The following is a 21,225-nucleotide window of genomic DNA, read 5'->3' on the forward strand; positions in this document are numbered from 1 at the left end:
AGTAAACAGACAGTAAAACAAAAGCAGGACTCAAGAGGACTCCCAGGACACTTGGAAATAATTGGTACTTTTCACATAACACACTTAGTAACACTTAAAGCAGCAAAAGAATTGTTAAAGACAAATGCCTTATAGCAACACAGAATGCATCTGAGTCTCTGGAAGGATTTTTTGGGGGAGGTGGTGAGAAAAAACAGGAACGGGAAGTACAAGAAAGGTTTTATCAATGAGCTGCCTGCTGCTACACATGACCTGTGGCATTCATTATATCAATCACTTAACCTTTCCTCATAAGATCCTAATTTTCTTTTAAAATGTCAGTTGTTAGGCTACATAGCTATCTCATCATATCAAGAAGTAAAACTAATTATGCATTACTTCTTACAATTACTTTGTTTATGCCATATAAAAGACATGGATCAAATGAATACCTTAGGCAAAACATTTTTTAGCACTAGAATTTTCAAAGCAAAAGTTTAATTAGGTCTTAGATTAAAATCTGACTCTTCTGAAAACTATGGAAGAACTTTATGCAAGAAACCAAATAGCATGTAACAAAACCACTCTCTTCCCTGCCTTATCCCCACAGGAAGATGTGAGTCTTTCCATAAATGGAATAAACAATACTCTGGGGATACTCAGGAATGCATATAGTGGTTAGTTTTTAACATGATACAATAAACCATTGTATAGGGACAACATTCTAGCAGTCAATGGAGATGAAAGTAAAAAGGGGTTGAGTCATGGAGAGGCAGAATTAAGCATACAACATGCATATTTAAAAACCCTTGGTTATCTGGGTTAGGCTGATGTAAAATATCCAATTTACTGGACCCTCAACTCAGCAGTACCAGAATTTTTTTGTTACCAGGGTAACAAAAATCTATATGCTGGCATTTGTAAGCATATGATCAAAGGGACTATCCAATTTCCACCCACTGTGTGCAGGCTGCCAATTTAAATATTTACTACCCCTTGAACTGGCCAGCCAGGAATGCAGCAGCAGAGAAGGGTATGAACCACGTATGTACTGCCACTGACCTGGGACATGTTCTGTGTTCTGGAAAAGCTACAAGAGAACTCTGAAGTGAACATGCTGTGTCTACATTAGTAGAATAATTTACTACATGCTCTAAAAAAACAAACATCAAAAAAATCCAACCCAACCAAAAAAACATTTACAATTGTGCTGCAGTAAGAGCACTACTTCAGTAATGTCTCAAGAGAGCTGTCTGTGCTATAAGCCTACCACTTAAGCTGCATTGTTTCATTAGATTAGGAATTCATAAAGCCATAAAGTACTAATTTCCTTTAAAATGCTGTTGTTCTATTAAGTGATTTGAATGGTTAGTAATTTTCTCTAAATAGCCAAGCTGGCTTTTAAATGTGGCATAAAATTGAACAAATGAGAGAAAACTGTTGGAGTTTGTTTTCTTTAATTGTGTTGCCTTGTGTGGTCTGCCTTCATGACGTAAAAGTTGTTCAGGTGTCCCCTGCTAAATGCAAACACTTTCTTTTATTTATATAATTTCATTCAGAGCATACCTCTTCATGACCAACAAATACATGAGGCAAGCTCTAGAGATTTTATTTTCTTTGTATTTTTCTAATAGAATGTAAGGGCCAGAAAAGTGCTAGGAAAATAAATATAAATATGTATTTATTACCCTTTTCAACTAAGATGAACATAATAAACATCATAGTTTCCTCACCAAGTCTGGCTTAGTACTGAGAATAAGTATTCTCAGTATTAATAAGTATATTTTTATTAATATATTTATTTTTATTATAATCTTTTATTAATATTTTTATTAATATATTAATAAGTATATAAGCATTCTGATCTCAGAATTCTAGTTATCAGCTTCTATTCATCTTTCCAAGTCCATGCAGCTTTTTGCTGCCATTTTTGGTTTCTGCCCAATTTGTTATAACTTTGTCATAGATGGTATCCAGAACTTAACACTAATGCAGCTGCAGCCTCACAGCCACTGAACATTTGTTGTAATGATGCAATTTCTCTGCAGAATTTTTTTTTAATTGCAGCTCTCATGGTACAAGATTCACGTTCAGTTTAGAAATACCTCAAATCATGTATTTAAACTTTAAAGGAATCTTAGTACGTAGCTCTTACCTATGGTTTTGAGAGATTCTTAGAACCACAGCAGAGAGAAGCAGAAAATCCAGTGGCGACCACTGTTCAGTTCTAGTGTTTTCTTGCTCTTTTCCTTCATCTTTTTCTTCTTTTTTTTCTTCCCCGTGAGAGCCAATTGCATTTAACATTTTACTTCTGGCTTTCTTTTTTTGTAGACTCCTACAAAAAGTACTTCCTAAGCATATGCTAGTTCAAACACACTTTTCTTTTTACTTTATCCTTCCTCTTGAAAAAAAATTCTCCACATTTTAAATAGCTATCTGGAAAAAGGAATACCAATGTGTTCTTCCGGCTCGTTATGGAATACACGGAGCTTAGAACTGTTCCTTACAAGTTTTATTTACCCTTAATGTTTTGGAAAAAATACCATTAGCAATGATTTTCACTTTTTGGCTATTAAATGAATGCAGTTGTTGTAGGGCTGATGGAAGGAGCTGCTGAAGGCTGTTAGCAGAGAAACTTTAAGAGCTGAAGTTGCTTAGAAAGCTCACAATAGATAGCTGACATATTTTTGCTTGTTGTCAGCTGGTGCTCTCATAAGACCATAGACAGCATGAGTGAACGTAGGAGGAAACAATACATCTGCAGACACTGGAAGACAGCATTGCTTGCCAAATTTGGCCACAGTTCCTTTAGATAAATAATTTCTCGGTGACGTGCCGTGTTGAAATTATATAAACAGCAAAAATTACTAAGACCTGGGCCCCAGGGTCTTGTGGGATTCAAGATTTTCTGCAATCAATATTCTGACATCTGCAAATATTTTTCCCTAACAGCTGATGCCAGAAACAGAGCAACGTTACAATCACTTCCTATGTATTCAAGATTTTGAAAATATTGAAGTCTTGTCTCTTCAGACCCAGTCCTGGTCAGGATCTTTGCACTGTCATAACCATCAGCTCATATGAGAAGGCTTTCACAAGTTACTGAAGCAGCAATCTTACTCAGAACAGCCCAGAACCTCTTACAGTAACTCCATCAGCATTTCAAGAAATGTACATGGAAAAACACTGTATTGTGTTTCAGTCTCCAGAATTATCAAGGATTTTAGAGAAACTTCTCTTGAACATGATGTAGCTGACTTTGCACACTGAAGGTATGGGATTTTCCTCCTTAGGACCAGACAAGAGCCAGCTAACTCCATGATAAGACTTCCTTGATAATTAAGATACTCCACTGTAACAGCCATACACACTAGAGCTATCTGAAAAGTGTCTTCTATCACTGAGGAATTTATGCAGGAAACCAGTGTGCAAGATCTTCCCTGAACAGCAATATCCCACAGAAAAACCTTACCTGACTAACTTTTATAAAAGCATCTCTAGACAACCTTCTGAAGTTATAAAACCAAATCATTTATTGAACAGATATTTTTTAAGAAATCAGTTTCTATAAGAGAAATCAAACTTATGCCTGGCACCTGAGACGTTCTGAAGGCAGCAGCTGTGGAATATTGACAGTTACCCATGGCACTGAGGAAACATGGGCTATGCAAAATGAGTAACTGCATTTATTACTATTGCCTAAGTAGGAAAGGTCAGACAGGAACAAAAATATACTTTTAAAAGTTATGCTTTTCTTTTGATGATATAATCTCCAGCACCTGGCCTTTTCTCTAGCAACACTCCCAAAGTAATACTGTTCTCTGAAAATAGTCTGAACAAAATGAATACACTTTTTTCCATTTCAGTCCCCCATGTACCAAACAGGAACAAAGAGATATCCAAGTACAGAAAAAAGTCTCTCAAACACTTTCTTATTTCAGTCTTACCTTAAGGCAAACTTGTAAATTTTAAGGGAATATCTCAAGAATTAAGCATAGAAGCTTATGAAACTATTTTTCCTTTGTTGTTTTTGATCAAAGTTAACCTTCTTAGAGAACAGGTATGCACAGCAATAACCTCTCAGAAGTGTCTTAGGATAAGACCATGTTAGAGATGTTTATGTAACTTTGCATCTGCAAGTATTTCTTAAACTGACATTTGCAGTCTAACTGTACAAGACAAAATTTCAGTAGTTCAGAGCACAGTATGATGTTACTTCAGTGAGTGTAAATGTTGAGGGCAACAAGGTAAAACTACCTCAGTATTTCATTTCCACACAAAACAGATAAAAGGAATAACAGAGTAAGTTATCTTCTCAGAGTTTTATGTCTTTAAAAAAAGGATGCAGCAAAGCCTCTTTTGCAGTTATTCTTGTTGCAGGGTTTAAGTCTAGTAGCTTATCAAGTAGGTCATATGCTTCATCAGGAACCTGATCCCATCCTTTCACGTCAGTTGCCTTCGCTTCCAAAGCACCATCACCTTCCTGAAAATTCTGTAAGTGTTGTATTTGTTTTCCAAGTGTCTCAGGAGCACAGGGTTTGTCTGCTGTAACTGGCAAAGGTGTGTTGTTTTCAGACCTGCTGGGCCCTTCCCCCCGAGATCTCTTACAGCTGCTATTTGTTCCTCTCAGCTTTTCACAGAGGGTTCGTAAATTTTGAGTTGGGACAACTTGGGTACACACAACTGATTTTCCTAGGGAAAAAATTGTACAATAAGCCACATTTTATTATAATATCCATGCAACTGTAACTTCTAAGTTTCAGAGAAACTTCATGTCGCAAAGTATAACCAGCATGAAAGAAAAACATCCCAAATCTATCAAAGAACCAAATCCACCCCCCCATGCCACCACACTAGCCCTGCTGTTGCAGCAGCAGACCCTGAAAGTCAGAAGGGTCATCATCTCAGTTCTGCTCAGAACACAGAGCTTTGGGTTATGTGAAATTATGTAGTGACAGGTTGTCAGCCACCCCGTACACCAAGTTTATGCATTTCACTGTCATTTTAACAGAATTGAAGACAATTAAATACCCTGATTTATACACCTCTGTCTCGAGAATGAAAACTGATGCTGGCAGTTACACATCCAGGTAGCAAGTGCTGCAGCATTTGGCCTGCAAGCAATTAGCAGAATGGTTATTTGGATTTTTTGTGGTTTGTGGTGATTGTGCCTTTTTTTAAACAGGCCAGCTGTTGGGTTTGGGGTTTTTAGCGTGTTTGTTTGTTTGTTTTACTAGGCCTTTTGGGGGAGGGGCAGGGGGAAAAGCAAGGTTTACATCATCTAAATATTAAGTCATATTGACTTAAGCCTCCAGGCCAAGTTTTGTAGGAATAGAAGCACTGTCTCAAGAATTCTAACCAAATGCCAATAGGAAACATTTAGTTGGCATACTTCACCTCAAGTAGCCCTAACTTAGTGAAAGGAAGTAGACAGGTTGGGAAAACTATGACATAAAGTACCCCATACTCTGTAAAAGATAGAAAAACACAAAACTGTCTTAAAAGTCTGTCAATGTAGAATAATACTTATAGTTTTTACATGCAAAAAGTGTGATTTGCTTCCAAAATTACTCTCAAACCTAAAAATATATTTATACACACACACAAAAAAAATCATTGATTGTAAATCACAGCATTAAATAACATTTTCCCCCTTTCCCCATAATTAAGGTTTGCATACCAAAACTTCTAGCAGCCTGAATGGTTTCTCTGGATCCACGAACTGTCATGATTTGTGCCAAAGCAGTTAAATCATCACTTGCTTTGAAAAATGGATATCGTCCACTGAGTAGAGAAAGGAATATGATTCCTGCAGACCACATGTCTATTGCTGCAAAGGAAAGCAAATTTATTAATAACTAAACCCATGATTTCATCACAAACAAAATCTCAACTTTCTTTAAAAAGAAATTACGATCTGAAAAGTTTCTATCAGCAAAAGTTATGTTCTGAAGTACTTCTTGACTTTGGTCACATAGATATACTTCAGACAAAAGTGGAAATTGCTATAATTGGATTGAAGAATAATTTCCTACTTTGATGCAGAGGCATGGTTTTTCATATGAGTAATTTCATTAACTTGCTTAACTTAAAATGGACCAAAACAATGCTGGAAGTTGTTTTACCCAGGGAGATGAGAGGGGCCAAATGAAATGGCCCCCTGGTTTTGATACATATTTAACTTTATTTCACATGAAGAAAACCTTACCTAAGGGTCATAAATAAAAAACAATTCACAAATGTTTGTGAAACAATTTTTTGGGGACTGAGGCTGCCACAGGTGGGCAGTAATAAGAATTTTATCTTATTATGAACTTTGTTCCTCTCTAATATGAACTCACTTGACAAGATAGGCAGTTTAAAAACCATAATAGTTCAAAGCTCTTCATCACTTTCATTGTGTTATGATGAGTACAGAAAGTACTCTGGGGATAGAGGCCAAAGCCTAATGGAAACTTTAGTACTGGAAGTTACGAGAATACCTGTCTGCCATAACTTTTTTGGCTCACTAAGGTGCACATTTTGAGAGATGGCAAGGAAAGTGAAGGAGAGAGTTTGAAGGATCTCAGACTCTGAAGAAAAAAATTAACAGTGGGGAAATAAAGGCATATTCAGCCTAGTCCTATTCAACAAATTAAGTGGCAAAATAGGCAGTAATTAATTTGGACATTTTAATTAGAAACGCTCTTAGCACAGAACTTTGATTTGAAAAAAAATATTAGGCTGACTTTAGTTGCAAAACCAGATTTTAGTCTTTTATTAAAAAATAAAAATCCAAGTTAATCATTTGGCACAATTTACAGTGGAAAAGTTTTCTACCTTCTGCACAGTTCCTATAAAAAAGTTTTTAATATCATCTTTTCAACAGTGATACAGTAATATTGTCTGTTTGAGGGGCTGTGCATCCCCCTGAGGATGTGGTTGGGCAAGCTGAAGTAATCAAGGCCAAGATCTTTGAAAAGGTTTAATTATGTAACTTGCTGAAATTAAAAAGCATTATAGATCTGAATGGGCAGTAAACCCTGGCCCCACAATTGTAGTAAAGCTGTGATCGTCAGCAGAGTGCAAGATCCTGTGGAACGACATCAAAATCGTGATTCCTCCCTATGCTTTTGTCTAGTGTCATCCAGCTAGTGAGGAAAGGGGAACAGAGGGACAAACCAAGGGAAAGTGTAACTGGACCTTTGTAGCATCAACTTGGGAGTTTAGGTTGTACTCCCAGCACTGTGAACCTAGGTCAGATGTGCTACAGTAGCTCTGGGTAGAGTCAGCTGGATTCAGCCAGTAACTTGGTCTCAGCACAGAGGCCAAAACTAGGAGTAAGATTGGCAGGAATATGAAAGTGGACAATAATATTTGCTAGTTCAAATAAAACATGATATCATAAACACTAGTATTAGTCTACCCAGTTCTAATTAAGGCTTTTGTTGACATACTGCAGGACTTCAGCACCACTGACTCAGTCCAGGGATATCTGTGCCACACCCAAGGGTGTCCAGATTTACCCCTACTCTTTGTAAGCCTGCTCTTCATTACCCCAGAGAACAGAAAACCATCTGAAAGCATGTTTAACACCAGCATGTGTCCAAGATTTCCTAGGTATGTCTTCTTTCTGCCCAATTCTGTCTAGATGGATTCAGAGATTGTTGAAACTTGTCCTAGATTTCTGGATGTCTGCTAGCACATAAAGCTGGCTGTTACAACACAGGCACAAGAACTCCAAACAAGCTGCCATACCTTTGAAAACCCAGTCATACCCACAGGACAGATGTTGTTTCAAATAACAGTAAGCTATCTAGGCATAAGCTGATCAAATATATTGTTAATTCTATTTTGAGTTAACTACTGAAAATTGACAACTTTCTCAAAAGACATTCAGAAAAAAAATGGCTAAAACATTTTATCCTAAATTCAGTTTTTGAGGACATTTGTATTTTTTTTGTAAGTCAGAACTCCTGGTCATACACCAAATGTTTAGTGGGTAACTTTGCTTCTATTGGTTCTCCATCCTGCAGGTAGGCACAACCTCTCCCATCTTGCTTGCACCAGCTAACACATTAACTGTCCCTCTGCCCTGATATTTACCCAAACCACTGAATTTTATTAACTAAATTTTAACAGAGGGAAACTAAAATTTTAGTTTAAAAAAAAATTACATTTACACACCAGCTATTTAGAGCACTAGCAAAAAGAAAAAAAATCTGATAAAAATCATTAAACAATGCTTTCTAGAGCACATTTGCAATCACAGCATTACCGGCAGCATATGTTACAATCTGCCTGGAAAAGGCTAAACAATGTCCTCTCTCCCCAAGATTTATTCAAGATTTTTCTTGAATAAATAAGCCAAGAAACCTCATAAAATTTTTTATTTTCTTTTAAAAGATACTGTATTCAACTCCTGCACATGGTGCTACCTCTCCAATGAATAAAGACACATTCAAGTTCCAAACACAGGAAAAATATTTCTGAACTGTTCTTCCACTGAATAATAAACTTTTAATTAAAATCAGAAAATACTTGAAAAGCATTAGAAGGGATAAAAAATGAATTTCACAAGTTAAAAAATCCTCCCATAAAAAAGACAACAAAATATGCATAAATGAGAAGGATGAACAGGTGAGAAAAGGCATTTGTTTCAGTCTGTTGGGCAGTACCTGTGGTCTGAGTGGGGCACTTTGTTAATACTTCTGGTGCTCGGAATCCAGGTGTTCCTGCCCTGGGAGCCACTTGTTGACGCCTTGTAATAAGAGACAAATATATTTGGAATATAAAAGTTGATAAGAAAGTTCTAAATCTAGTAATGCTTAATATTGTTTTTAGAAAATGCTTGTGTAAGACATGTAAACAGCCTAACCCTGCTTTATTCAAATTTTATAGAAGTTTGAACATCTTATCTAGCATGAATTTGTAAGACACACACATAACCATCTTATTATCTATTATAATTATATTATCTAGCATAAGATAATATCAGAGAAATACTTATTGCATACTTAACTCACAATGCCCTTTTCTTAGTTTCATCTAAGAGAAGTGTCATTTTTGTTAAAGGCTTGTTTTCATGGGAAACTCTGAAGTTGAGGCTAATTAACCCATGGCAAAAAGCATATGAGATTCTTGAATGTGGATGCTATGGTTTTGTGTTAGTCCAGAGCAGTCCAGAGCTGCTCTGAGTGTTGCCAGGAATTTAGTTTTTATTAGATTAACTAAGAGGTGTGAGGTTATAATTATTTAAAAAAACATGTAGATAAAAGGCAATAGTAGATGATAATCAAAACTAACTGCAGAGGGATGGAGTTTAATTGAGCTACTAAGATTCTCCAACATGAGGCACTGAATAGGTTGCCCAGAGAAGCTGTGGACACCCATCCCTGGCAGTGTTCAAGGCCAGGTTGGACAGGGCTTGGGGCAACCTGGTCTAGTGGGAGTTGCCCCTGCCCATGGCAGGGGGCTTGGTACAACATGGCCTTTAAGGTCCCTTCCAACCCAAACCATTCTGTGATTCTATTAGTTTATTAGATTAACAAATAAAAAACAGTCACGCTTCCTTTTTATTCTACATTTCATGATTTCCAGAATCCCAACTGTTGGCATAATTTGGGCCTATTAGATAACTACTGAATGACAGAATGATGTATTGTCTTTTCTAAGTGTTGTAATTAACACAAGTGATTTTCTACAACACACGTAGGTGAATAAGTAAACGCAACAACAAGAAAATAATTAACAGAGAATCTTTCTAGATGCAGATAGCAGTGAACAAATCCATGAATTCCATGAACTATTCTTGTTTAAGAAGAGCATACTTAGTGTTTTAAAGGCTGCAGAGATCAAACGCTATCTTTCATTTACTAAATCAGCACTCTAGTAAATCTAAGTTTCTGAGTTTGCTTGACAGCAGAGCAGACAATTTTACAACATTATCAAAGCAAATTACCTTGAAAGGCAAACACTGCAAACTCTATCCGTTGCATAACAGTCACAGGGCAGGTTTAAAGGGCAACCACTGGCAGCTTTCCTGGCTGCCCCATTGCTCACAGTTTTGGTGGAAATAATCTTCTTCTTTGTTACTAGCTTCCTAGATGAAACATCGATCATCTTTGATTGTTTTATGAGCTGCAATGTAGATATTGTAGAGAAAGTGACATATTTAAGAAGTTTCCCTTTACATACAGATAGGACAGTTCCTAAAATACTGACTTAACAGGTGCTCATGAACAAGAAGAATTTTAGGACAGACACATCAAACCTCTTTAACAGTATCAAAACTACTATAAAACAGACACTGGAACTTTCTGGATATCTGATTTCTAGATATCCTGATTTCATCCGTTCCCCTTCAGAAGACATTTTCAGTGTTTACTAAAAACCAATATATATTAGATATTCTGAAGCTACAAGACAAGTATTTTTCAAGTTAGTATAGCGTTTCAAGATTTTTTTTTGGCTCAATATGAGAAAAATGAAAAGAGTATGAAATCCCACAGCAACACACAGGCACTAACTCTAGTTCTATAATAAAATACCATAAACCAAACCCTTTAATTTAGTTGGTGTTTCCCCCTTGTCATATTAAATACTAATTACAAAAAAAACCATTACAAGTTTTATCCTCAGCTTCAACTGCAAAATAATTTTTTAAAAAGTTTCACACAGTAAGTAGGGGGTGGTTGAGCACTGGAATAGGATCCCCAGGAAAGTTGTTGCAGCCCTAAACCTGACAGAGGTCAAGAAGCATTTGGACAATGCTCTCAGGCACATGGAGTGACTCTTGGGGTGTTCTGTGCAGGGCCAGGAGTTGGACTCAATGATCCTCATGGGCCCCTTCCAACTCAGCTTATTTCGTGATTTTATGATTAGTTGCACAGATAGATATATAGGAAAAAAGATTAACTCAGCATCCAAACAAGATCAGCTAGGGAGACAGCTACAGAACTTGTTGTTTAAGAGTTTCAAATGGGACTGAAACAGCAATGAAAAATTCTTTGAGCCTTTCAGGAAAGACATATTTAATAATCTGTTCAAAAACCTTTCATTTCATAGCATTGTGGAGCAGTGTCCAGTCTTACAGAACAACCAGTTCTATAATGTTTCAAATATGCAGCAGACTGATCCTGCTGATGAGTCAATACTTCTTACTTTTGTGCCTGAGTTCTCCTGGTATGTAGAACCACAGACATTGAAATTCCTCTCTCCGAAGACAGAGCGCTGGACAGAATGGTGCACAGAGTCCTCCTACAATACCAACAAAAAGGACAATAAGGATCCTGGTTAAGAGGCATCTGGGTACTGACAGTTCAAAAAAAAGTGTGAAGTGACATAAAACAAGAACAGCTGTGTGTAAGTTATTTTCAGACATCAGTTTACTGTGGATGAAGAAACATGGTCTAGACAGAACAGCAAACATGTTTACAAAACGAATCACACCTCTGAAGTGCCCCAAGACAATCTCAGTGTACCCTGTACTGCATTTGTTATGCAACTAGTAACTAAACACAGGTGAATGATTATTGGCTTGGGGAGGAGTTTCACCATCCATATCTCCTTTGAAAGGATTTAAGGCTGTCTAAATTGTAACCCACACTAGGGTTTTATACAGCCTTCAGCACTATATTAGATCTAACAGATAATGATGAAGCCAGTAGTTATGTAGAAGTAGCTCCTTTGATATGAACACTGTGATGCTGTGCAGGCTCAGCTTCTGTGCAAGTACTGCATCTCCCCCTGTTGGATGAAGGAACACATTAAACATATACAACAGCATTAATGAAAGGGACTGAGAACCTTTTCTCCTCTTCCTTGTTTCATCTGTACTTTCAGGAGTGAGCTGGACCTTCTATCAGCTGCTTTTGAGGCTGACTGTTGAGCTATCTGTTTAGGTGCTGTGACACTGACAGAAACCCCATTTCCCAAGGCTACAATGGGATTATTTTGCAAGCAACTTCCCTGCTGGTCTTCAGAGTGAGCAGTTTTAAGAAGCTCAATTTTCGTATCAGGGGTTCCTTGTGCCAAGCCAAAATCTACCAAGGCATACCTGAAAAGACAAAAATTTAGAATCAGGAGTCACAAAGTATCTATTAATCATTCAATTTACTGTTCATTACTTATTTATCTTTCTTTCACATTTCATTCAATGTTGCTTATCTGTACTGTTGCCAGCATCACAGTCCTATTTTCTTCCTTCTCCTCCTACATTCCCATCTTACCTAACCCCTCAGTGTTTTTACCCTATACCACTGTTCATTGTTTCTTGTCCCAAAATCTCTTCAAGTACATACTTTCTCCAAAGGTGTTAAAACTATTTTCAGCAACTCCTTTTTGAAGTTCTTCTAATCCTACAGCTCTGAATCTTCAGCCAGCAGTCATGTACCAGTGGCTTGACTCTTGCAGGGTTCCCATGGGCAGAGGACAAAGGTAGCAGTGAAGACAGACAAGACCAACAGTGCTTACAGTTGTGACAGACTTCTGGCTAATATTACTGGAATTTACTTTAGTCTTCTAACAGGTAAGACTATCTTAGCTCACACTTCAGATCTGTCTCTAAAAGAATTATTTTTTGCTACAACAGAGACAATCCACCTATCCCTGGGTCTCAAACTCAACTGCATGCCTCTAGACACAAAGCAGAGATTAAGGCTCAAACAAATTCTGGAAGAGCAAAATGGCAGTGTGTATTCATTTTGACAGATTAAAAAAAATAACAAAACAGTATTTCTCAAACTTTTAAGCTTGTGGTTTGACAAAATGCAATCAAATCACCCCTACAAACTGTCACTTGCATAGAGTCACAGAAACACTTAGGCTGGAAAAGACCTTTAAAATCAAGTCCAACTGTTAACCCTGCTCTGCCAAGTCCCACAAAACCATGTCCCTAAGTGCTAGGGACAAGTGCTAGATCTACAGGTCTTTTAAATTCCTCTAGGGATGGTGACTCAACCACTTCCCTGGGTAGCCCATTCCAATGCTTGATAACCCTTTCAGTGAAGAAATTTTTCTAATATCAAACCTAAACCTTCCCTGATGCAACTTGAGGCCATTTCCTGTCATCACTTTTTACTTGGGGATGTGCATCCTTCTACAACCTTCTCTCAGTGCTTTGCTTTGGACACACTCTAGCACCTCAGTGTCTCAACTGTACAGAGAACAATGCTAACAAATACAGCTATAGGACTGCTAGCACTGCAGCATTCTATCCACTTCAGAGCTTCACAAAGAAGCAGTACCTCACTTTTTACAGCTTTTAAATTTTGTAACTTGCAGGCAAAAAAACCAACCCTACTAAACATTGATTCAATGTAAGGTGAAAACAGCTCAAAGCCAGCTATCTTATCTGTATCAGTTTCACCCTATTCACTATTAAAAATGTACAAGGATCATTCTGTGCACCACAAGTTAAGATTAAATTCCTTATTTAAAAAAAAATACTGATTTTATTCTTCTCATTCTTATTTGAAAATACAGTGCTTTTACTCAGCAGTAAAACCTTCACTTTATCAGGTACTTGTGACTCTATGAAGCAGGTATTACATTAAGTAAAAAAAATTCCTTCACTTCTTAAGTCCCCTAACACTGAAAGAAAAATTTTACAAATAAAAAGAATGGTTTTTAGCTTTATTACTTAAGCACATGTTATGCAGCTGGAAGGAAAGAAGCCTAAAAGCCTAATTGACTCTGTTCTGCCCAGGCACACATGCCCAGATGAAATCATAGTATGGCCAGACTCACTTTTTTAGCTGCCTGTTGTAGAGGAAGTTGCTGGGCTTGACATCACGGTGAACAATACCGAAGTGATGAATGCGCCTCAACGCTTTGAACAGATTAAACATGTATTCCCTCACTTCTTCAAAGGAAAGGGAATTCAAAATGTCCTGAAAGATTATTTGGATACTGTAATTTATAGAATCATAGAATAATTATAGAATAATTATGCAACTACTTTTAATTAAATGTTTTTACTACACATCAAAAGTCTGAGACTCACCAAGAAGGATTCATGTTCCAGATATGGCATAACAATAACAACATGATCATTTTTCCTAAAGCAGTATTTAACTCCCATAACATTATCTTGTCCCCTAGAAGAAAAGTAATGTTACTGAACAAAGACCAGAAGGTGGATGTTTATTTTCCTTTATTTCTTAAAAACTTCAGTCAGGCTTTCTTTTATAATCTTAATTTATATTTTGATAGCAGTCTTATCAGCAATCCATAGTCGTGCTCTTGCTGCTCACTGCTATGTTCCATTTGTTCTGCAGTTTGGAATGAGAACTCTACAGATTATCTGGGGTGCTGTGGTTTGTAGTTACCACGGTAATTAAATATAGGACCTATCTTTCATGATCCTACTGCTTTAGGAAGGTGCTATTCAGCACACTCTGCCAACACGTATTAATTCCTAAAATCACATTTTCTAACAAAGTGATTCTTTTTTCCAAGCATTTCAGAACTGGAACTTTGTTACCACAGAGATACATAATGGAATTTCTCAGATGGAAAACAGAGCACGCCCCCCACCTCCCGAACTGAGACTAGCAGCAAAGGGCATCCATTACAGGTAAGACACTCCTTTTGTTATTTGCTCTCAATAAAAAGAATATATATATGTGTGTGGTTAAAAATAAATCAGGAGAAATGCCAAAACTCAAATAAATATATAACAGTGAGACAACATTCAGCAGTTTAGTCATGACAATCATAATTTTTTTGTTTATGTACCCTGCCACTGTGAGGCACTGAAGTTCAGCAGCTATTCGCAGGGGATGGCTGGTTGGAATCAAGTGTTTCAGAGCCATTTTTTCTTCATATCCTGTTTGTAATTGTGCTGTGGCCAAGTAAACAGAACTAAAAGTACCTGTAAACAAAAGAGAAAAACACTGCCTTCAACATTTTTAATTAGGTCAATGCAGATTTTTACAGAAGTGATCTAACTGTTCCCAATCCTGCAGTACACTTGATACTACATCAAAAGCAGATTCTAAAAGAAAAAAAAAAAACAGTTCCTTTTTTCTCCTACTGAATTCAGTGATCTTGTATACAAGTTTTTTATGTCAGTAAAAATGCAAATATAACACTGTCTAACTTGCCTGGGACACAGTGCTCTTTGAATGTAAATTTCCTATCTTTGATTTGCTTTCTTGTTTAGGTAGCTTACTTTCATCTGACATCGAACTCCTTTCCCTACAATGTAAGAGGACTATATAATGCTAATCTGGGAAGCACTGCCAGTGCTATTCAGAGTATTTCTGAAATTGCTATATTTTCCTTAATTGTGTACCTTATTTATAAAGTAAGGCTTCCCACATGATGTGTAACTATACTGTTTGTTTGCCCAGAGCATTTTACTACATCAAATGTGATACACTTGCTTGAGGAAGGGAGTATTAAGACTGTATGATGAACTCGCCCAGCCATTTAATTTTAAGGATATCCTAATATACCTCTTAGGAGGTTAATTATCCTAATGATCTGAGATATCTGAACATGCAAGTTGAAGTGTTCTTCCATATGAATAAAGAACAGAAATAACTTTTGATTACATTTTAAGTAATGTGTTTGCACCATGCTGGTTCAACAGTCTTGAATGCACACATACATCAAAATGCCAGCAAAAACTAAGTACTTCATGCAATCATAAAAAAATTCCAAACAACCTAGAGACAGACCCTTACCTTCAACAGAATTATTACAGCAACAAGGGTTACCAAATTTGACTTAAGACATTATTTTTCATGGTGAGAACTGCTAAAATGAAAGTGATTCCAGAGTGGAATCCTAAGCAGAAGCTTGTTTTCTCATAATGCTGTTGAACTGCAAATGGTATTTTTTAAAAACATTGTTTGCTCCCAAGAGTAAAATCAGAGTACCATTCATATCCAAAATTTTTTAATTACACTATCTTTTTTATAATAGGCAGAACTCTACTTTTTTTTTAATTTTTGAAATTTTATCTTCCTGTGGGGAATGGAGTTGGGAGTTTTTAGGTAGTTTGGGGGGTTTTTTTGAGATAAAAACTCCTAGCCATCTAACCTGCTGCACAGAAGTTCCATCACAAAACAGATGCAAAACAATCCAGCTTCCCATCAACATGTTTTGTTTTTAAAAGTGTGGAGTGTTACAGAGCATTTCAGAGATTAAATGGGTAAAGTTTCAAAAAGTGCTGAAATCCCAGACTCAGAAGTATCTGAATCTATTTATAGTCATGCCTGACACTAATTTAAGGTATTTCCAATAATATCTATTGAAGGCAAGGTGTACACAAGCATTCTAAAATTTTATACTGTATGTCTTCAAAAATAAAAAAGTTCTTTATTTTTTAAGTAAAGCAGGTCCAGCCTTTCAGATTCCTCATCCACTTCTGCCCTAGAGATTTTAGTGGAAACAAAGCTAACTTAAGGAATGCCAATTAAGCATGTCAAAACACAGCTACATATAAGTAGATTTCTCTTGTAAAGGAGAAAAAGAGTGGATTAAGACTTATTTATTTACTTGAATCTACCCCAAAAATTTTTAATTGTCAAACTTGGAATGCTGGTTTTTTTTTTAAAAGGCTATAATATACCATATATTCAAGAAAATATCTTGAAAATGGTCCTAATTAGTACACCTATGTGCTCAGCAACATATTAGAATTCCTACAGAGACATTCAAAAAAATTCATTTGGCTTAAATTGCATATATTGGGATCTTAGATTTATACCTTTTTAAGTTAGACATGCCAAAAGAAATCTTAACTCTAAGCAAGGTAAAATGAAACATTTACCTTCTCCAATTTTTTCCTTAATTTTGAACACATTTACAAGCTGTGGCACTGCTTCATAAAGCTTTTCAACATCTTTTTTTATTCCTGCTGTGGAAAAAATGGGGAAAACAAATTAGGAATTTTATTACTTGATTAAATATCTGATCTTTCTTGGAGATCACAAATTACATGTCAGTTCATAGGACTGTGGATTCACATAAACAGAAGGAAAACCAGCGCAAAGATATCTTATCCCTGCTGACATTACCATGTGCATACTTGATACTGTTGTTCTTCATCACACTCCCTTACAAGCTACAGCATTTAAACAATTATTTTTTACTTATCTGACACAGCAGATTCTGAGAGGGCAAAAGCCTTCTGGTTAGTAGGACACCTACAGCTCATCACTAAATATTTACACAAGATTTGCAACAGCAATTTGACAGAAGACAAAACTATAATAGCTGTTTCTATTTCTGGCAAGCACAGGTGCAAATCCATCAGATGCAAATAAAAAATGCAGGAAAAGAATTATCGTTTACATATTTTTAAGATCGGTAATGCAGTCTTTCACACTGTTACTGACAATAGCTGGCACCCAAGCCCATGTTTGCTCTGCATTTAGGTTGTTGCATTTCATGCTGCGATCACTAGATGGCACGACAAGGATGCTGGACTGTATTATTTCCAAAAAATCGTGTAGTTTTCCATTCAGTTTACAAATCCTTGCTGTTTAGGCATTTTTCTATATCTCATATAAGAATTCTCTTCGTTTGATGCTATCAATTATGTAGAGACTGTGACTAATTTCTGTGAAGTAGGGGCAAAGAATATTTGAGTATACAGAACTAAGCACAAACTGGTATTTGAAAAGTAAATCAAATGAAAGAATGTGTATACATTTTTCATCCTAAAAATAAATAATAAATTAAATTTAGCATAAACAGATAAATTATAACGTATTGTATATGTAAAAATGGACTATTTTTCACCAGGGCAGTAAGTCATAAGCAAGAATAATTTTTTTTCAAAATATCACAGGCCGGAAACAAAGTATTGATTAGCACGCATCCCTAGCCTTCTATGCAGCCTACTTTAACAAACAAAAACTGCCTGAAGAACCCTTTCTTCCTGATAAAAACCCAACAAATCAGCTAGTAACACAAGTTATAGTTAACTTTCAATTTTAATTTTTCTTTATTTCTAAATTTTATAAAAAATCAACATACTAAAAATGCTTCTGAGAACTGAAACCTGCTGCCTCACTTACTATGCATTTACTTTCTTTATTTTTTTCCTTTAAGTTGTTCTTTCTGCTTCTTCAAATTGTTTTAAGACATTCTGGGGAATATTTCAGGAATGAAAACAATTTCTGTTATAAAATAACACTAACAATTCAGTAAGTTACTACATAACATGTCTTTAATGGATAACACTCATATTGCCTACTTGCTCAGAACCTTATTATGAAATGTATCTATCATTGCTGTAATTCTTACTGTTTTGTCACTAAAAAGAATTATTGATAAAAAGCTTTATCACTTAAAAGTGGTATTTCCAATTAGTTGGCACAATAATTTCAAGTATTTTCACAAATACCCATGTATTATATAGCAAATGTAAGACATTCAAGAAAGCTTCATGAAATCTTCAGAAATTACAAGAAAGGTCAGACTTGTCTGGTCAGAGTTTTATTCTCAAGGGCTGGCTTTTTTTCATTCTGGTATCCTCTTACAATAACATTCTGTAATAAGTAAATACTAGGTTTAGCAAATTGTGACAAACTACTGTTGCTGAAGTTTTGTAACACACAAACAGCAGGAATAAACTTAAATCAAAAGCCACCTGAAATGTTTTCATTTCATTTATTCTTTATACAACAGGATCATATACAGACAGGCTTATAATCGATACTGAAGTTTCCCTAAGTGATGAAGCAGCATGTCAGCAACAAAACATAATGTGAACAATCTCTATTTCAGCACATACCTGAAAGCTTGCTGTTCTGCTCAAGATTTCCGTGGAAGTCTTCAGCCTGCTGAGGGTGCTGTTCATCAGAGGGAGACTTCAACACTGTCTCCATCACAAAACGAGTCTCAAGTAAAAAAAATCCAAGCCTTCGAGGGCCACTGCTGGACACCTGGGGAAGCAAGCATATCTGGTAAGACACTTCCTGGCCCTGCAATCAGTTCCTGAGATGAGATTTAGGGAGCCTGAGGAGTTCTGTGCTACTTAAAGCAAAGTGTCACCCACCATCGCAGTGAAACAGTAAACCAGTAAAGCCATGAGGATAGAGGGGGGAAGGAAGACTGCAGAATAAGCTTAAATACAACTGATTTTCATCTCTCATGTTTCCTCATTCACATTAAAGCATTGTCTTTTCCCTGAAGTTTTGCTTTGAAAGGCAAGGAACTGATGTACACAGAAGTAGCTGCATTGCACATTGCACCAGCCGTAGAAAGCCAGAAAAACTGTAAGAAATTATAAGAGAAAAAAATACCTTCTCAATATGAGAGATCTCTTCCTTCTAGATAAATTCAACAAAAAGCATAATAATTCGTTGCCCTCCCACCACAATAAGAAAAATAGAACATGCTTATTTTGAAATGCTTCTTCCCTAATCTTGGAAAGACTACCTAAAACTGTAAACTAGTAAAATCCACTAATATTGTACAATCAAAAAGCCCTGATAATCCCTTTTCAGGTGCAAAAGAGTGGCAGGGAGTCCCAGGGCAGAACAACCAGTGGTAAGTGAGCCTGGAAGCACCAGCTCTTACAGTTACTCAAAACTGGTTCCATTCAAAAATCTTCCTTCCTTGTTACTTTGCCAAACCTTCAGAGTTCTGGATGAACTTTCCCACGCGGGGGAAACATATTCTGAAAAACTCCTGATGAAAGGATTCATCTGTTTCAGCTAGGGAGTTAGAAGTACATTTTGTCCCTGAAGAATTTGAGCTACCTTTAGTCTGTCATCCTCGTGTAACAAAAGGGAGGAAAAGCAGGAGCTGTCTGTTTTGAGCCCCGTTTTTTGCGGGAGCTTTGCTGGAGAGGAACTTGGAAACTACTAGAAGGCGATTAGAGAGTTCTAGTCCCTTACAGGTAGCCACTCCCTCTGCTAGTGTTGAGTAGGCAGATTAGCCTGTTCCAAACCTCACCAGCAGCACAAGGACTACAAGTTAACACACATTAATACAGAACACCCGTCTGGCACAGGACGAGCAAGAGCCGTCACACATCCAACCCCAGTGCGCACTGGTGATGTCACCACTGCCGCACAAAGCGGGAACACCCGGAGCTCGTCACCGGCTTTACGGGACAGCCCCCGGGCCGAGCGCACGCCGCGGGCTTCCCCATGGGCCCCAGGGCTCACGGGAGGCCGCAGCGGGGTGCGGACGGGCCCTTCGGCTCCCCGCGTGCAGCCGTCCCTCAGCTCCGCTCCGCTCCGGGCGGGCAGGGGAGCCGCCCGCGCGGGGATCGCGGGCACTGAGGGACGGAGGGTGCGCTGAGCGGGGCCCCCCAGATGAGCGGGGCCCCCCAGATGAGCGGGGCGGGTCGGGGGAGGGGGAAGGTACGGGGGGGCGCGCGGACGGGCACTCACGCGGACACCGGCGCGCGCCGAGGTTTTGCTGCTGCCGCCTTTCGCCGCCCGCGCGCCGCCGCCAATCCCGGCCCTCGGCGGAAGCCGCGGCCCCGGCCAATGGCGGCGCCGGGTGGGGGAAGGCGCGCTGCCATTGGCCGGCCGGAGGGGCGGGGCCCGGCCGGAGCGGCGCGCGCGGGTGGGGGCGGGGCCCCGCGGGGCAGCGGCCTGTGCTGCCCCGGTGCCCGGCGCCGGTGGCCGGGCGCGGATGCCCGCGGTGTTCAGGGCGTCGAAAACAGTATTTGGCCCTTAGACTTTCTTTTCTACGTGTGGTTGTTGCGAAATAATCCAGTCCGCAAGTCCCCAGTAAGATCTTCGCTCTGAATTCAGTCAAATAGCCTAGGGGCCAAGGAATGGCTCCGCCTACCCCGTTATAACGGGGGAACAGCTTGGCTTGCAGCCTTGCCTTATTGCCTGATTACACAACAAAAGGATCACACAGAATGCAAAATTAAATTTGCGTCTTGGTCTGGGCTGTAACTGCTGACCAGCAATGAGTAAGACTAGGAAATTCAGTGGAACTATTTACTGTAATGTTTTGCTGACGTTTGAAGTAGTTGGATTTTATTGAAACCAATGCAGTTATATGATTGTAAATAAAAGAATTTAGCGCTTCTTGGTTTTTTACCTATTTTTGGTCAATATTTCTTCTTTTTTTAAGATAAAAGAATATTACTCTTGTTAAAGAGCAGTTCCCCTGCACTTGATAATGCATAGATATCTTGTTCACTAGAATATGAACTAAAATACTCTTGTTTATTGCATAATTCAGGTAACTGTAACCACAGCCCTTGGTAAATAACAACCAAGCCTGGGGTTGCCAAAGTTTCCAAGGTGATGTTCTAGATTGGCTTTACCTTATAAC

At 37.9% G+C, this 21,225-nt stretch overlaps 2 protein-coding genes and 1 long non-coding RNA gene across 15 annotated transcripts in view; 2 read left to right on the forward strand and 1 right to left on the reverse strand.

Moving 5' to 3' along the window:
* LOC138113917 (uncharacterized) overlaps positions 1 to 18,791 on the forward strand; it is a 56,562-nt gene extending 37,771 nt beyond the window's left edge. For 2 of the 6 annotated variants that reach the window (XR_011152388.1, XR_011152387.1), the window contains exons 2-6: positions 2,932 to 3,251; positions 7,421 to 7,578; positions 12,373 to 12,487; positions 14,419 to 14,536; positions 18,706 to 18,791. This is a non-coding gene — a long non-coding RNA (uncharacterized lncRNA). Of the gene's footprint in view, positions 1 to 2,931; positions 3,252 to 4,385; positions 4,474 to 4,991; positions 5,070 to 7,420; positions 7,579 to 12,372; positions 12,488 to 14,418; positions 14,537 to 18,705 lie in introns of those variants that run through there. The other 4 variants (XR_011152389.1, XR_011152390.1, XR_011152391.1 and 1 more) reach the window with 4 other exon arrangements.
* Positions 3,245 to 20,386, reverse strand: CDC7 (cell division cycle 7). Of its 7 annotated transcripts, none has more exons than XM_069022813.1 (13): positions 19,683 to 20,257; positions 18,977 to 19,194; positions 18,713 to 18,863; positions 16,742 to 16,825; positions 14,698 to 14,833; positions 13,964 to 14,057; positions 13,708 to 13,850; positions 11,767 to 12,016; positions 11,122 to 11,217; positions 9,920 to 10,098; positions 8,637 to 8,719; positions 5,660 to 5,809; positions 3,245 to 4,671 (listed from the first exon to the last, which is right to left on the reverse strand). In XM_069022813.1, the coding sequence occupies exons 2-13, from the start codon at positions 19,007 to 19,009 to the stop codon at positions 4,295 to 4,297; spliced, it is 1,776 nt and encodes a 591-aa protein (XP_068878914.1). In that variant the 5' UTR covers positions 19,010 to 19,194; positions 19,683 to 20,257; the 3' UTR covers positions 3,245 to 4,294. The 7 variants fall into 7 exon arrangements, with proteins under 7 accessions (XP_068878914.1, XP_068878912.1, XP_068878918.1 ...); XM_069022811.1 differs by having other exon boundaries at positions 16,742 to 16,828; XM_069022817.1 differs by lacking the exons at positions 18,977 to 19,194; positions 19,683 to 20,257 and adding an exon at positions 20,322 to 20,386 and having other exon boundaries at positions 16,742 to 16,828.
* The window catches only part of HFM1 (helicase for meiosis 1), a 67,199-nt gene continuing 64,774 nt past the window's right edge, over positions 18,801 to 21,225 (forward strand). For both annotated transcript variants that reach the window (XM_069022798.1, XM_069022801.1), the window contains exon 1: positions 18,801 to 18,884. The gene's annotated coding sequence lies outside the window, so the exon portion shown is untranslated. The remainder of the gene's footprint in view (positions 18,885 to 21,225) is intronic.

This window comes from Aphelocoma coerulescens, chromosome 8 (assembly GCF_041296385.1).
Source record: "Aphelocoma coerulescens isolate FSJ_1873_10779 chromosome 8, UR_Acoe_1.0, whole genome shotgun sequence".
NCBI lineage: Eukaryota > Metazoa > Chordata > Aves > Passeriformes > Corvidae > Aphelocoma > Aphelocoma coerulescens.